At 40.1% G+C, this 15,902-nt stretch overlaps 1 protein-coding gene across 7 annotated transcripts in view; it reads left to right on the top strand.

The window, feature by feature from the left end:
• The window catches only part of GAS2 (growth arrest specific 2), a 141,925-nt gene that overhangs the window by 58,889 nt on the left and 67,134 nt on the right, over positions 1-15,902 (top strand). For all 7 annotated transcript variants that reach the window (XM_060177000.1, XM_060176999.1, XM_060177003.1 and 4 more), the window contains one exon: positions 4,079-4,220. In XM_060177000.1, the coding sequence (XP_060032983.1) occupies positions 4,079-4,220 (142 nt within the window). The remainder of the gene's footprint in view (positions 1-4,078; positions 4,221-15,902) is intronic.

Raw genomic sequence — 15,902 nt, 5'->3', positions numbered from 1 at the left:
TATAAATAATTCGAGTTAGATGTGAAAGATTCTTTCTGTTTTCTCCTCAGTCTACTTTTCTGATCTCATTTTCTCCTCCTTCTGTCTCAACCCCTAAACCCAGGCAGGGACCGGCGTAAGGATCCCGGTTCGAGCCCCAGGCTCTCCACCTGCAGGGGAGTCGCTTCACAGGCAGTGGAGCAGGTCTGCAGGTGTCTATCTTTCTCTCCCCCTCTCTGTCTTCCCCTACTTTCTCCATTTCTCTTTGTCCTATCCAACAGCGAGGGACATCAACAATAACAATAATAACCACAATGAGGCTGCAACAACAATGGCAACAAAAGGGGGAAAATGGCCTCCAGGAGCTGTGGATTCATGGTGCAGGCACTGAGCCCCAGCAATAACCCTGGGGGCCAAAATAAAAAAAAGAATACACACCCTCTTATTTTTATTCCTTGTGAGTACTTGTAATCAGTCAATTCTATAAACTGTCTTCCTTCGTATTAACTTCCTATGCTGGTGCCAGATCAGCCCTTCCCAGAGTTCACAAATTCTCAAGAGAATTAAATTTAAACTATATAAATATTTAAGTTTCTGTAATTCCTACGATGCTATATTATGATTTTCAAGTCTGTTTTCTAAAGGACAGCTCTAGAAACTAACCTTGACTTTTTTTTTCTTTCTTTTTGGAGAGGGGTCTTTTCAAAGTCAATGCCTAGAATTGTATGTAACTTAAAAAAAAATCAGAAGCCAATTTCTGTCTAGCCATATGTAAACAATTAGTTCTGCGAGAACAGAAGTTTTTCATAGTAGCGTAGCGTTCAGATAATGATTCCCATGCGGATAGAAAATGAGGCATACAGCACATGAAAGTGGGAAGAATGCATTTGTTGTTGAACTGCCTGTATTTCCTCTCTCGTGAAACATTCAGCACTTCTTAAACAATTACTAATGACATTCCCTTTTTTATAGACTTTAATTTTTAGAGCAGTTTCAAGTTCAATTGAGCAGAAAGGACCACAAACAGAGCGGTCAGGTTGTGGCAATCAGCAGACCCACGCCGACACATCATAAGCCCCCAAACCCCCATTCCAGTCCGTTTCTCCGTCCAGAACTCTTAGGTGTTTCCACGGATGTATAAAGACATCCTCATTGTTGTTGAAGACAAGGAATAATAATGCCAGTGACCCCAAAACTTGTTGTGATGACTGACTTGTCTGGACCCCTCTCTCTCCCCCCAGCCTTTCATCATTTCCCTCTCTAGAGTTTTACATGTTCCCAGAATGCCGCGTGCTTGGAATCACAGACTCTGCAGCCTTTATACATTGCCTTCATTCATATAGTAATATGCATTCAAATTGCTACCATATTTCTTTTTTAATTTTTTTAAAGATTATCTTTATTTATATTTATTGGATAGAGATATCCAGAAATCAAGAAGGAAGGGTGACAGAAAGGGAGAAAGAAAGAAAGACACCTGCAGCACTGCTTCCCCACTCTCAAAGCCTTCCCCCTGAAGGTGGGGACTGGGGGTACTCGTACCCAGGTCCTTGCTCACAGTAACATGTGTGCTCAACCAGGTGCCCCACCACCTGACTGCTTTACCGTATTTCTTATAGCTTAGTATTTTATCTTTTTCATTTTTTGATTACTTATTATTATTTTGTGCTCATTTCTAGAGATAGAAATTGAGAGGGGAGTAGCAGATAGAGGGAGAGAAAAAGAGAAAGGGGGGAGGGGAGGAAGAGGGAGAGGCAGGGAGAGAGAGAGATAGAGAGAGAGAGAGAGAGAGACACTGACTTGCATCCCTGCTCCACTACTCTTGAAGCTTCTCGCTTGCAGAACCTGGTCTATATCTAGGTTTTGGGACTTTGTTAGAAAGTGATCCACCTGGGATGGAATTAGAGAATGCTATTATTATTAGAGAAAGGTCTCACCCAAGTAATGAAGCTGAAGGGTTGTCATTTCATCCCTTCCAGTTTCTGACTCTATCCAAAAATCAACAAGTGAATAAGTAAATACATAAATATTAAAAATGAAATAAGTGGAAGAGATGCAAATTCTTAAGATTTCTGGAACTTTGCAGGTGAGTGTGTGTGTGTGCCTGTGACACAGATAAAAGTGTTTTTAAGTTCATAAGGTATGGAATGCTGGTATAATTAAATAAACTTATTCCTTAATTCAAATGAAGTCAAACTTCTGCTCTACATTCTATTTTTTTTTTTCCATTTCAGTGTTGCAGACAAACCTACTGTACATGCCTGATGTGTGTGCAGTATCACTGAGTGGCCTCCCACACCCGGCTTGTATTCTGTAGATTTATGACAGAGGTTGAGAGGGAGAGGAAGACACTAAATAATCACTCTATGGGGGCCAGGCGGTGGTGCACCTGGTTAAGCACTCATATTAGAATGTCCAAGGACCTGGGTTCAAACCCCTGACCCCCACCTGTGGGAGGGAAAGTTTCACCAGTGGTGAAGCAAGGCTGTAGATGTCTCTTTGTATCTCTCCCTCTCTGTCTCCCATGCCTCTCTCTAATCTCTGTCTCTAGTAACAAACTCAATTTTATTATTATTTGCCTCCATGGTTATTGCTGGGACTTGGTGCCTGCAATACGAATCCATTGCTATTTTTTTCCCCTTTTGTTGCCCTTGTTGTTTATCATTGTTGTTGTTATTATTATTTGTTGTCATTGTTGGATAGGACAGAGAGAAATGAAGAGAGGAGGGGAAGACAGAGTGGGGAGAGAAAGACAGACACCTGCAGACCTGCTTCACTGCCTGTGAAGCAACGCCCCTGTAGGTGGGGAGCCAGGGGCTTGAACAGGGATCCTTATGCCGGTCCTAGCATTTTGCGCCATATGCTTTTAATGTGCTGCGCCACTGCCCAGACCCCAAAATCAATTTTTTAAAAAAAGAACAACTCCACCATCTGTGGAGTTTCCATGTTCATGTGGTGCCAGGGATCAAATCCAGAGCCTCAGGAATGGAATATGTCTACTCAGACAGTGAGCCATCCCGGGACCCTGCTCTGTGGCTCTTAATCAGAAATGACACAACAACTATGGGAAGACCCCTGAGTCTTTTATCTGCAGCCAACAGGAAAACTGTACCATATTGCTTGCAAACAGTGAGCAGAGACCTTTATTTCTGCTCGTGCAGTAGACTTTAGAGGCACTATCAGAGAGGGTCCCACAATCATTTGAACTAGTGAGGACAACCTGAAAATGTGTTGGGAAGTATTTGATCTGGGTAAAGAGTGGCCTCGTGTCTTCTCACAATATTTAGTTTTCTAGCTTTCACCTGAGATGGAAACAGTGAGTGAAGTAGTTCAAGAACAGAAACTAATAATGCAGACATCATTTAAATACTAGATGGCCATTTCATATACATAACTAGATACCTAGGAGCCAGAGACGACCCGAACTGCCCCTGCGGCTCCAGACAGACTATGACCCACATAGTCAACGACTGCCACCTCTCCAGATTCAAAGGAGGTCTCGAAACTTTACATCAGGCTCAACCTGACGCTGTTGACTGGCTATGGAAGAAGGGCAAACGCTAGAAGAAGAAACTAGATACCAATGAGAATATATGTTTGTACCACAGATTTTCATAGTCCTTCTTAAAAATATTTATTTATTCCCTTTTGTTGCCCTTGTTGTTTTATTGTTGTAGTTATTATTGTTGTCATCAGTGTTGAATAGGACAGAGGGAAATGGAAAGAGGAGGGGAAGACAGAGAGGAGGAGAGAAAGACAGACACCTGCAGACCTGCTTCACTGCCTGTGAAGCGACTCTCCTGCAGGTGGGGAGCCGGGGGCTCGAACTGGGATTCTTATGCCAGTTCTTGCACTTTGTGCCACCCGTGCTTAACCCGCTGTGCTACCGCCCGGCTCCCTTTCATAGTCCTTTTATGCCAGATGATCTTCCTTTGGTTTCTTCTTAGTTATTGCTGGTCTGTTGATGGGCACGAGGTGTGCCCACCACACTTGACTGTTCACAAGTGGGTGTAATAGAGTGCTGTGATGATGCTGACAGATATTCCACTGTGCTGAGCACTGTCCTCATTACCAGGCTCCTTTGTTGTTCTGTTTTCAGACTCTACCCTTGAAGAAGATTCCGTGCAAAGTCAGCGCCCCCTCAGGTTCCTTTTTCGCCAGGGACAACACGGCAAATTTTCTCTCCTGGTGCCGAGACTTAGGAGTAGATGAAACCTGTCTGTTTGAATCCGAAGGCTTGGGTATGTACTTCCTTCAGATTTCCGTTTGATAAACTGCTCAACTAATCGTTTGCCTCTGTCAGTCTGCTCAATGAAGACTGACACTGTGTGAAGTCATTTTGCAGATGGTTGGCTTTGGAAACGGGTTTGAGCCCCCGAACCCCACCTGCAGGGGAGTCGCTTCACAGGTGGAGAAGGTCTGCAGGTGTTTGTCTTTCTCTTCCCCTCTCTGTCTTCCCCTCCTCTCTCGATTTCTTCTGTCCTATCTAACAACGACATCAGTAACAACAATAATAACCACAAAACAAAAGGGGGGAGCCTCCAGGAGCAGTGGATTCATAGTGCAGGCACTGAGCCCCAGCAATAACCCTGGAGGCAAAAACAAACAAACAAACAAACAAAAAACAGACAAGAAAGTTACTGGAATAGTTGATGAAATAAAAAAAAAACCCAGAGATTCCTCCGTGTGAAGGCATATACAGAGGATTTTGTTTTGTTTTGTTTTGTTCTACTTGGTACTTTGACAGATTTCACTTCCAGATCAGGGTGAGCTTCTCTGTTTCCTTGGGAGCAAGCAGGTGGTGGTGGGCCACTTATTGTTTTGTGCCTTGTCATCAACTCCATAAGCCTGTATAGACTCACCCCAGTACCAATCCATCAATAATATGGCACTTTGAGGAGATACATTCCCAATCTAGGGAGCCAGGCGGTAGCACACCTGGCTGAGCACAGGCACCACAGTGCACAAGGACCCGGGTTCAAGCCCCTGCTCCCCACCTACAAGAGGAAAGCTTCACAAGTGGTGAAGCAGGTGTCTCTGTCTCTCTCCCTATCCAGCCCCTTCCCCTCAATTTCTGTCTGTCTCCAACAAGTAAATAAATAAATAAAACAAAATATAAAAACAATCCCAATCTAGTGGAATAAGTGTGAATGGAGAAACAACTAGGGAACAAAAGCTTTGGTTCTTTTGCCTGAGGCTGTACATCATTTGCAAAATTCTGTACCAGACTCAATAGTAAAGTAAGCTAAGCATCCTTCAGAGAGAACCAGTGTACAGATGGCCTTCTCGTAAGACCGCTGCACCCTCTGGCCCCCAGAAGCCATGACACATTATTCCCCATGCAGAATCTAGTATCTTGATGGTAACAAGCTGAACTCTCACTTATTTTATATGCTTAAGGAAATTTGTATTTGCCCTAAGAAACAAAAGGATGCGATATGAGAAAAACTGTCATCAAACTTCTGAGAACTGTCTCAGTAGAGGCAAAAATAACATGAATTTAGATTGAGAGATCATTTTATATCTGATCAGAAAGGGTCATTACACGACTGGATACTACCTTTAGACGTATTTTCTTGGTCATTCGGTATATATATATGGGCTGTGAGTATTCTTGCCACTTCCTCACGTGAAAGTAGAACAAATCCAGTGGACAGTGAGCGAGCATGTCTACCCCACTTTTCCATCACACTGACACTTTCCTGAGTTTTTTACTTTCAGGTTTGTAAGGAAGGCTTAAGTGAGGGAGTATAGAAAATGGAGCCTAGAAAAATTCTTAATGGAAAAAAAATTTTGAAAGATGTGTAAATGATTTATTAACATATGTAGCTGTATAGTTCAGTCTTAGTCACATGGTTTGTACTCTGCCTGTCTAGACATAAATACAGACAGCACTCTGACTTAGAGCCTGGGAGTAGTCCCTTTGCTGTCAAAGAATTATCTGTGGGGAAATGCTTTATTGTCTCTCCTTCCCTCCTATTTCCTATTTCCTTCCTTCCTTCTTTCTCTACCTCTTTCTCACTTTCTCCATTTATTTATTAAATATTTGTTTATTTATCCCCTTTTGTTGCCCCTTGTTGTTTTATTGTTGTAGTTATTATTGTTTTTTCTTGATGTCATCGTTGTTGGATAGGACAGAGAGAAATGGAGAGAGAAGGGGAAGACAGAGAGGTGGAAAGAAAGATAGACACCTGCAGACCTGCTTCACTCCTTATAAAGCGACTCCCCTGCAGGTGGGGAGCTGGGGGCTTGAACCAGGATCCTTGCGCCAGTTGTTGAATTTTGCGCCACCCGCGCTTAACCTGCTGTGCCACCGCCGGACTCCCTATTTATTTATTTTTTAAATCAGAACACTGCTCAATTCAGCTCTGGCTTCTGGTGGTGCTGGGGATTGAACCTGGAGGGCCAGCCATGAAAGTCTTTTGCAGAACCATAATGCTGTCTACCCTGCCCACTATTCCTTTTTCCTTGTATAAATTCTCACTAGAAATTTTTTTTTCTGCGACCACTCTAGATTTATTGAATTACTAAGAGTGATGAATAAAATTATGGTCTTGTTTCAGTTACACACTGCCCATGCATTTTATTACTTGAACTAATTAATACTTTCAATTGGAACCCAAAAGAGTCAGTTTGGTGCTAATTTTTCTCTGGATTAAATAACAGAGTTCAAAGTCTTAATTTACTTTAATGGATTTAATATATATTAGTGATTTAATGATGAATACCAAGATTGTAAGATAACAAGGCATAATTCCAAACAGATTTAATGGATTTTTAAAAAACTCTTCTTAGATAATCTCGTAAAAATAGAAACAGTCTAAAACAGCTCATCTTACAGTAGTCCTGGTGAACAAGTACAAGCACCATTATGTTAGGTAGAATTTTGAGATGGCCTAGTTTGTCATGCTGTTTAAAAAAAAGTTGACTTACTTTTTTAAATAGTCCATGATAATGAGAAGAGAAAACACTAAACAGAACCTGCACTGGAGCTGGTATATTGCACCAAAGTAAAAGACTCTGGTTTGGGGTGGAGAGTTCAGGACCTGGAACAGGATGACAGAGGACCTAGTGGGGGTTGCATTGTTGTATGGAAAACTGAGACATGTTATGCATATACAAACTATTGTATTTACTGTAAACCATTAATTCCCCAATAATGAAATTATTAGAAAGTCCATGATCATTTGCAGATCCTAACTACTGAATATTTAGTGTAAAGCTCTTCATGTCCCATATTATAATTTAACTAACAATGTGCATTAAAACATACTTACATACCTAAAGCAAGTTTAAGAAGACCAAACTTTAGGGAGTCGGGCGGGGCGGTAACGCAGCGGGTTAAGCACACATGGCACAAAACGCAAGGACCAGACTAAGGATCCTAGTTTGAGCTCCCGGCTCCCCACCTGCAGAGACGTCCCTTCACAGGTGGTGAAGCAGGTCTGCAGGTGTCTATCTTTCTCTCCCCTTCTCTATCTTCCCCTCCTCTCTCCATTTCTCTCTGTCCTATCCAACAACTATGACGTCAATAACAACAACAATAATAACCACAACAATAAGACAACAAGGGCAATAAAAGGGGGAAAAAAAAGCCTTTAGAAGCAGTAGATTCGTGATGCAGGAACCAAGCCCCAGTGATAACCCTGGAAGAAAAATAAAAAAGACCAAACTTTAAAAGTTCTTAAATATTGAAACTCTTTGTAATCTGCTCAGTAGCAAGCTTAAGCTTTCTGGTTCACTGCTCAAATGAATAGATACATTTGAAATTTCGGCCACTTAGAATAGGACCTGGGGTGATCTATAAGAAGCCCACTGGAGATGCAAGTAGGAAGCAGCACTGGCTTGAGAATCACTCAGACGAAGGAAAGGGCTGTGCTCACAGATGTTCATGACAGTCAAGAGGCAGGACAATGAGAGATTCCATTTCCCCAGGTGGAACCTTTTCACCTTGAATTTTTTTAAAAAAATTTTTTATTATTCACTGTGTGTGAGGAAGCCAGGGCATCTCCGCTGATGGCCCTGGTGTCTGCGCTCACAGAAGCGACTCTCTAACACCAGTCACACTGTGCACTCCGCTTGAAGTCTTTTCACACTCCTCCTATTGAAAGGGAATTTAGGGCAAGGGCTTTTTTTTCTTTTCTTTTCCTGCCTCAAGGTTTCCTTTCAGTCGCGTACAAGATGAAAAGCATCCCTTTGTGTGTTAGTGTTTTGAACAACAAATCAAATGAAAAGATGCCCTGATGAAGGTGGAAAGAAATCTGAATGAATGATATTGAGTGTGTCACAAGAGGCTTCTGTCTTGCGCTGCCCAAAGGTCTGGCTTGCATAAAAAGCGCTCTTATCTTGGTGGCAACTGATACGCCTCTAGGCTGTAGTCCACTTTGCGCCGTGATTTGCAAGAGGACCCTGATTCAGGGGTTCACTCGGTCTGCTCTTCCCATAAGAGTTAAATATACGGCAATGTTAGTGGGTGGGAAGGCATGCCGGGGTGAGCACCAGAATAGGCATTTCAACTCATTCCGGATGTTTCTCTGCGGCTTCTGGCCTTTTTGATCATGAGCAGATAATGCTCCGTGCCACACAATGCAATCGCATACAGAGTGTAGCCCAAAGCAGAATTTCTCTGACCTTCTTATGTGATCAAATTTTCCCCTTTGTGAAATGTCAGTCATTTTATCATAAATTCACTAACATTTCAAATGATGTTTCAAAACTGAGCTAGTAGAAAACCCAGGGTCACAGTGTAGTAAATAAGGAAGCTATGAAAAAAAAAATATATATGGAAGTGATGGTCACCTACTGGATGCTTTCACTCATATGTGTAATATAGAGATGTGAAGTTGAAAAACTCATCAACTATGTATATTCAGCCATGTCTGTGACTGTGGGAGAATTGAGGTTACTGTGGTGAGGGACACACACAGAAACTTGGCAGAGGGTGAGGCATAGAATTATATCCCTAGTATATTATAACTTTGTAAATCACTATTAAATCACTAATAAAATATACTTAAAAAAAGAAAAACAAAGGTCATAATCAGCCTATTTTTGAAAGAGGTATGAAAATGCAGTAAAGATACAAAAGTGTTGGGCACTTTAATAATAAGGTGGTTTTCAAGTAAAACTGAAAGATAGGAAAGATGAAGAAGATGTAGTATTGTTGAATGTGTAGAACAGGATCATACACATACTGTTACAGAAAACTGGAAATTGGACGGTCCAAGATGTAGCACATTGGACTCTCAGGCATGAGGTCCTGAGTTCAATCCCTGGCAGCACATGTACCAGAGTGATGTCTGGTTCTTTCTCTCTCCTCCTGTGTTTCTCATTGATAAATAAGTAAAATATTAAAAAAAAAAAAAAGAAAAAGGAAATTGGAAATTAGTATATGCAGTTTCTGGTGGGCAATTTGACTTTTTTATCAGAGACCTCAGAATTGTTCATATCAAGATATTTTTACTTGTAAAGGATTTTGGTGTTTTTTTTTTTTTTTTTTTTTTTGCCTCCAGGGTTATCACTGGGCTCAGAGCCTGCACTATTAACCCACTGCTCCTGGAGGCTATTTTTTCCCCTTTTGTTGCCCTTGTTGTCTATCGTTGTTATTGTTATTATTATTGTTGTCATTGCTCTCATTCTTTTTTTTGATAGGACAGAGAAATCGAGAGAGGAGGGGAAGACAGAGTGGAGGAGAAAAAGACATCTGCAGACTTGCTTCACCGCTTGTGAAGCAACCCCCCTGCAGGTGGGGAGCCGGGGGCTCAAACTGGGATCCTTGTGCTGGTCCTTGTGCTTTGCGCCATGTGCGCTCAACCCACTGCGCTACCGCCCGACCCCCATTCTAAAGAATTTTTACAAATACTAACACATGGAGATAATCACAAGAAAATTCACTATTTATTTTTTTATATTTTTCTTATTGCCACCAGAGTCATCGGCTAGGACATAGACATTGAGAGGGGAGGGAGAGATAGAGAGAGACAGAGAGACACCAGGAGACCTGCTTCACTGCTAGTGAAGTGTTGTTCATGCTTCAGGTGGGGCTCCGGGGCTGGAACCCAGGTCCTTGCTAGGTATGTGTTTAGTCAGCTGCATTACTGCCCAGCCCCACTAGTTATTTTTATTTATTTATTTTTTTGTATAAGGAAGTATACTGAAGAGAACTACATATAACACTTGATGGAAGCTTAAGCAAACTATTAAATATTTTTCATAATATCCTTAGGAATATCAAAGGATATGGGAATTTATAACACATATACTTATGGGTCAAGAGTCTAGTAAATAATAAAATACCCATAATATGAAAGGAAGCAGTAGTTTACTGATAAATTATATTTTCCTCTCAGTAATCTATGGACAAGCTTTAGACAATAAACAGATATTTTATGTACTCAAACGTAAACAATCAGATCTATGTGAATCAAGATTAAATTGAACCAATGTATAGAAAAATTATTCATTGAAGTAAAATTTGACACATTAGTGTATTGAAAGGCTTTTTTTTTCTTTTTAATTTTTACTTCACTGAAGTTAACCTTCCAGGTGATTGTAAGATTTTGCGTTGTAGAGGAAAAGAATGATGTAGGCTTTTTCATATTCTGTAGGATACGCTGTAACTCTAAAAGTCCAACTTAATGTTCACCACACTCCACATTGTTTCAACCAGGTCAGCAAAGATGTTAGTCATGAAAGCAGAATTATATCTGTCTTATTAAGATAAAAAATGATTCAGGTGGTAGCGCAGCAGGTTAAGTGCACATGGTGCGAAGCACAAAGATTGGCATAAGGATCCTGGTTGGAGTCTCAGGTTCCCTACCTGCAGGGAGGCTCGCTTCATAGGTGGTCTGTAGGCGTCTATCTTTCTCTCCCCCTCTCTGTCTTCCCCTCCTCTCTCCATTTCTCTGTGTTCTATCCAGCAGCAATGACAACAATAACAATAATGGCATCAACAAGAACAACAAGGGCAACAAAGATGGGAAAAAAGTGGCCTCCAGGAGCAGTGGATTCATGGTGCAGGCACTAGGCCCCAGCAATAACCTTGGAGGCAAAAAAGAAAAGAAAAGAAAAAGATAAAAAAAATGATTTTATTGGATTGGTTTTGCTGAATTCCTTTAAAATATTCAGGGTTAGCTTCCAGATGAAAAAGATGAGTGTTAATGTTTTTTTTTTTTTTTTTTAAAGAAAGTGAAATCTACTTATAATGATGGAATTAAAAAGACTTATTTAGAATGTCATTAAATGTGAATTACAGTTTTCAGTCGGACAGATATTTAAGTTACCAGACTAACCAGCATTGTCAAAGTGTAAAGACATTAACTATTTTTTTCTAAAATGATGCCGAATGATTACTGTTTGCTACTTAAACTGAAACTAGAAATCTATGCTTTATCTTTCTCCTTGAGCATCACATTCTGAGTCCTAAAATTGCTTTTTTTCTATGATGACTTTGTCCTATGATTTCTTACCTAAGATGCCAGTTCTTTGCCATTGTATGAGGGGCTTACTTATTACATGTAACTTACTTTAGCCCACATATTTAGAAGTTGTCAAGCTTACTTTTTGTTCCTTCAGAATCATTTTAGATTTAGCTTTATAAAAAAGACAAAAGATTGTGGGATAAGGAGGGGGTCAATTCTATATAATTCTCACCACCAGAGTTCTATGTTCCATCCCCAACATTGGAAACTTCCCTATTCTTTATCCCTCTGGGAGTATGGACCAAAATTCTTTTGAGGGTGCAGAAGGTGGGAGTTCTGGCTTCTGTGATTACTTCTCTGATAGACATGGATGTTGGCAGGTGGACCCATAACCCCAGCCTGTTTCTATTTCTTCCCTAGTACAGTGTGGCTCTGGGGAGGTGAGGTTCAGGGACACACTGGTGAGGTTGTCTGCCCGGGGAAGTCAGGTTGGCGTCATGGTAGCATCTGCAATTTGGTGGCTGCATAGCATTAAGATGTAAAGCAGAACAATTTGTTTAATAAACAAGAACCCAAAGATAGGAATAGAGCAGATGAAATTAGGAGGTCCTCATGTGGGAAGAAGCTAGGAAGTCTATTTTAGGTATGTTCCAAGGGGCCCGTGAATTTTTGCCCGAGTCTGATAACTAACATGCAGGTGGGTTGAAAGTATTGTCTGGGAAGATGGTGTCAAGAGTTGAGGCTAGGACTAGAAAACTGGATCAGGGCAGAAAGAAGCTCCCCAAAATGGGAAAAATATATAAGTACCTCTGTTACCTTACCATCTTGTTAATCATTATTAAATCACTAATACACATTTAAAAAAAATGATGGAACAATTATTTTTAAAATGCACAGTGTTACGCTTGCCTGAATTGTGTCAATATCATGATGCTATTGAATGATTGTAGGATCTGGAAGCCAGTGAATATTCTTCATCTATTTCTCTGAGAAAGAATCTGCTCAGCAAGAAACAAGGGTTTGCTCTCTGCTGTGCCAGCATGCAAATGTGTGTGGTGTGTTCGCCTGTTGTTACATTTTGTGTTTGTGTTTGCTGAGTGTCACTGTCTTTTGATGCATGACCCGGATGAATAGCTTTACAAAGTGCTTTGTTCTGTTAAACATTGCTCAAGCACTGGCATGCTGGCAGTACTGGTTTGATGCTGCTGCCCCAAAATAAAAGGTGTTGTGATTTGGATTTTAATTGGTTTTCCATTGGAGATATAAAGTCACCCATTATATTGAAAAAGAATCCATAAATCATCTAACCATCACTCTTTTGTCATATGGACCACTCTAAGACTGTTCCTGTGGGTGGGGGAAGAATTTTGATTTTACTAGTATTGATACAGAATAATAATTGTATACTACATTCCGGTTTATTTCCATTCATTTCCCCCCCCACTAACAATTTGTTTGTGCCTTTGAATTTTTTAACATCTGATTGTACAAAATCCTCATTTCACTAGAATCTCAACTTCCTTTTAGCTTTCTAACTTGCAGTCTCTAAACATAGCTGTGTGCACTGTGGTAAGAAGATGCCATGAAGAACAGCATGGGTTCTGAGAGCACTAGATGCCTCCTGGCAATGGGAGATGTTATCACGGACTTGATGAAGTTGGGGTCCAATTAGAAAAACAAAAGCAGTTTTGCTTTTCTATGTTGAATTTTCACTATGCAAAATTCAATGCTAATAACTTGAAGATCAGTAATGGTGGCTAAGCCACAAGGTGACCCTGTCATCTACAACTCAGACCTAGGGAACTGCGTTACTAGCCAGATAGCACACAACTCCCGAGTGAGTAAGAGTGTTAGCAATGCCTTCGCCTATAAAGATCATATCTCAGGGCCCCTGTGTTTACTGGATGTTATATTTTGAGTTAATTTTAGAATTTCATATGATTACTTAAAGTAAATGGAAATGTCTGTGTATATTTACATATATCTGTCTTTTTAATTATATTTATTTATTGGATAGAGACAGCCAGAAATCAAGAGGGTAGGGAGAGATAGATAGATAGATAGATAGAGAGAGAGAGAGAGACAGAGAGACACCTACAGCCCTGTTTCACCACTTGTGAAACTTTCCCCCTGTAGGTGGGGAGTGCGGGCTTGAACCTGGGTCCTTACACTTAGTGCTATGAGTGGTTAACTGGGTGCCTCTCCCCCACCCCACTTCAAGCCATTTCTTGGGGGCAGAGGCCTTCTTCTATAGATCTTATGTTGTTGATGGTATTGTGAATGCACTCTCTTTTTAGATCATTTTATAAATGCCACATTTGTTTGAAATGTGAATAGTGATTCTAACATTGTGGATACACAGAAACTCAGCATTAAAACACCTGCGAGGTTCTGTTTCTTTGCCTTTTCTCTTTAGCCTCCTCCAGATCAGCAGCTGTCAGGACCTTGCTAGTTATCTCCTACATTCACACTCAAAGATTTCTGCCTGCACGGGCCCAAGAGTCATGTCACACTGCAGACAGCAACGCTGACTCTGCCCTCACTGTCTTGGGAGGTATCATTGGCACCTCATGGTTCCTGGTAAGGGAGAAATGTCCAGACAGCACCACCAAAGGCTAACTGGACGCACAGATTCTTTCCTCTTCATGGTCGTCAGCAGCAACACCAGAGCACTGGTCATGCATGTTTGATACAACAAAGTACCTTTGAATGTTTGTAACAATATAGAAATAGGAATCGCAGCTGCTGTGTATCCTGCTAACCACAGTGTCAAGCTCAGGGCAGTGCCGTGAGCTTCAGTGTGGATATTCATCATCTCGTTAGATGGGTTAAGTGCGAATTCTGATCTACCAGTATGTGTTAGCACTCAGTGTTCATTTCCGTCAAGATCTCAGCTGATGCCAGGGTGGCTGGTCCACAGCAAGGGAGAGCACGCCCACTGAGTTCAGATCAGACACAAGTGATTTTAAACCCAGAATTACCTGAGAAGGGAGAGCAAGGAAAAGGAAGACAGCTGCTTAAGAAATGGGGAAATTGTGCAGTTTCTACTAGCACCTAATTTTGAATTGTAGTTTACTCCTTCTTCCATTCTAACGTTTATCCTGAGTGTTTCTACTATGAAACAGGTAGATGGACACTGACTTAGGATACAGTTTTTAAATACTCTGTCCAAAAAAACTAACAAAAACCTTTGCCTATTTTTTTTCCCTAAAGACAAATCCAAAGATCAGTTGTCTTCATTAAAACATACAATACTGTCGCCTCCAGTATAGAAAAACCACATGGGCAATACATTTTCTCAAGTTTTCATTTCTTTTCCCATCTGTTAAAGCTTAGTATATTTGGCATAGCTATACATCGATGGTCTAATGCATTTTATCCTTGCAGACTGTGTGACATTGAAACGCTACCCTTTGCTTTTCAGCAGGACACCTTATTTTCTATTCCTGGAGCTCACAGTATTCCATTTGACATTTGATGCCCAGGAGATTTTTATAGAAAGTAGGTTATAGGAGTGAGGCTCTTGCCACATATTTTTGACTAGAGATATGTGTTATTTTCCCCCTGGAGGTGTTCTGCATTATACTTTCCTTTGAAATGGTTTTGATCAGTTAAGAAGAAACCTCCGATGATAAAAAAAAAAAAAGAAAAAGAAAAACCCTTTGCATAATAATCACCACTGAATACAAAGGTTTTTTTTTTATTATTTATTTTTAAATATTTTTCCCTAGAGGAAATAAAGCAGAGTGTTTCCCTCTTCAACTGAAAGCAAAAGATCATATTAATATCACAGTGAAAGAGTGAAAAAAAAAAAACAACCCTCTGGCTGTAAACTTCAGCACAAGTGGAAGTGTCCTTGTGGTTTTGGAAATAGGAATCCACAAATAGGTTTATAATGAGTAGTACTTATGGCTTAGCTCTTTTTAAGTTCAAATATTAAGTTTAAATATATTAAGTTCAAATATACTAAAAGTTGTCTTTGTATTCATCTTAACAAATACATGTGTTCAATCATATGACCATCTAATGTATACAATATGTAGTCAATTTAGATGGTATTGAACATAGGCTCACCTAAATTTTACTTTATCTTCAGAGATGGAAGGAAACTTATAGATGTTTGTTTCCAAAAGTGATACTTTCCTAATACAACGTTACTTAAAAGTTTATAACAAACTCTTACTAGTAATAGACAACATGCTTTATATATGCATATATATCTGTCACATTAATTTATTTATCCTGCTTTTTATTAAATTTAGAAATAAGCATATCTGCATAAGACAAGTGATAAAATATTCCAAGTACACTCATATTATTAGTAGGATCACTTTCAGTTACAAACATGCACAAATAATACCATCTTATTCAAAGTTTTTCTGCCACTTAATATAAATGATACCTAATAAATAAGTTAACCAAAATTGTTTATGGGAAAACAAATAATTAATCTTGACTAAGCCAAATGAAAATAATTTAAAAAATAATTTGACAATGTAGAGA

This window comes from Erinaceus europaeus, chromosome 17 (assembly GCF_950295315.1).
Source record: "Erinaceus europaeus chromosome 17, mEriEur2.1, whole genome shotgun sequence".
NCBI lineage: Eukaryota > Metazoa > Chordata > Mammalia > Eulipotyphla > Erinaceidae > Erinaceus > Erinaceus europaeus.
This window is presented reverse-complemented; position numbering and strand designations above follow the sequence as displayed.